The sequence below is a fragment of the Galeopterus variegatus genome, unplaced genomic scaffold (genome assembly GCF_000696425.1).
Source record: "Galeopterus variegatus unplaced genomic scaffold, G_variegatus-3.0.2 Scaffold2148, whole genome shotgun sequence".
Classification (NCBI taxonomy): domain Eukaryota; kingdom Metazoa; phylum Chordata; class Mammalia; order Dermoptera; family Cynocephalidae; genus Galeopterus; species Galeopterus variegatus.
In genome coordinates, this window is record NW_007728259.1 from 181248 (window position 1) to 183015 (window position 1768).

At 34.0% G+C, this 1768-nt stretch overlaps 1 protein-coding gene across 1 annotated transcript in view; it reads left to right on the forward strand.

The window, feature by feature from the left end:
- FABP12 (fatty acid binding protein 12) overlaps positions 1–1768 on the forward strand; it is a 5564-nt gene that overhangs the window by 2890 nt on the left and 906 nt on the right. Inside the window, exon 3 of the mRNA XM_008580730.1 lies at positions 236–337. Coding sequence (XP_008578952.1) covers positions 236–337 — 102 coding nt within the window. The remainder of the gene's footprint in view (positions 1–235; positions 338–1768) is intronic.

Consider the following 1768-nt stretch of genomic DNA (forward strand, 5'->3'; position numbering starts at 1 on the left):
AGGAAAATTTCACTTACTTCTCAAGATAATATTACCTTTTTACTCTTATAAAGACTTTGTTCCCCAGCAGAGTCAGCCAACAAATTTACTGTTGACAAACTCTTACATGGAATTGTAAACACTGTTCTAAAACTACCTGTGAGCATCACAACAGCTAAAAAGAATTTGGGACCTGATAAAATTTGAGTGTTCAGATGTGACAAGCTGATCTGAATTTGGTTTTGTCTGTTTTTAGATTATGGTAACCTCTGATAACGACTCCTTGATTCAAGTTCAGAACTGGGACGGCAAAGAAACCACCATAAAGAGAAAGGTGGTGGATGGGAAAATGGTGGTGGTGAGTGAGCTGTTTCTTTTCTAAAATGAAATCACTCCAATAACTTGTTTCACACTGGTAGATAAATGTGTAATCATAAATATTGCAAAATGTGCATGGATTGAGGAACTACAAAAGTGAGAATAAAAAAGATTGTGTAGCCTAAATTCTTCAACTCATGAGTAAACCAAAGCACGCATGTGGTTGTACAATAAAGATTTCAGCAAGAATTGAGGGTTATTGCTGAGGCACTCCATCCCAAGATTAACTTTTCACTGTTCCTCCAAAAAAACACTAAACAAAAACGTGAAAGAGAAGTTTAAACTAGCGGCGCGAAGCTGAAGTGGTGTCTTTTTGATGTATGGGTGAGTTAACACAAGAACTAACACATATGTTGCTTCCATGTTCACATGTTTTCATGTATTATTTACCCAATCCTCATGATAATACTGTGAGGTAAGATTTATTAAACCATTTATCAGGTGAGGAAACTGAGATTCAGACACTGAGTTCCCTAAGAATATACAATTAGAAATATTGGAGTGCTGGGATTAAGATCCAGGTTGGTTTAATTCCAAAGCCCGTTCCATTCTGCTCCCTCTTGGGATGCCTTCCCAGGTCATCTTTCCTACTTCTACAGAGTGAAGTAAAGTGTGTTAGTGATCCTCTACCCAAATCTCCACCTGCACCAAATGAATAAAAAGGTAATTCTGTACACAATATACAATAGTTCTAAGGGAATATGCAAGATTTGTATGGATGTAAAAAAAAAAAAATAATAATAATCTATTCTTGGGCTGGCCAGCCAGCTCACTAGGGAGAGCATGGTGCTGATAACACCAAGGTCAAGTGTTCAGATCCCCTTACAGGCCAGCCACTGAAAAATTTAATAAATAAAAAATTTAAAAATCTATTCTCATTTCTTAATATAAGGATTTTTTTTTCTTTCTACAGTAAAGAGTACGTTTTATTACTTATAAAATCCCAAGGGGAGGGCTAAGGATAATAGATTTTATTGCTTCTTATAATGACATTAGCCAATAAACACATTAAAAAACAGTTTAATAGAAAGCCAATAAATAAACTGATAGTTCATTAGAAAGAACATTAGACTCAGAACCCAAGGATGTGGATTTCCATCTCTGCCATTTAGTACTTATGTGACTTTTGACAAGTCATTTATCCTTTCCAAGATTCAGATGCCTTGCCTTCAAAATGTAGACAATGTCTTCATGGAAGGTTTTCTGAGAGAATTAAATACCATCATGTATATATCAGTACTCGGAAAACCATAAAATACTATATTGACGTAAGTTAGTAGTATTTGAAAAATGTAGAATATGTAAAATAGCAAAAATGCTTCAATGTATGCATTTAAAATATTTTAATAAATACTTCAAATTCCAAACTGTATGCCTTGCTTTTTCATATATATATATATATATATATATA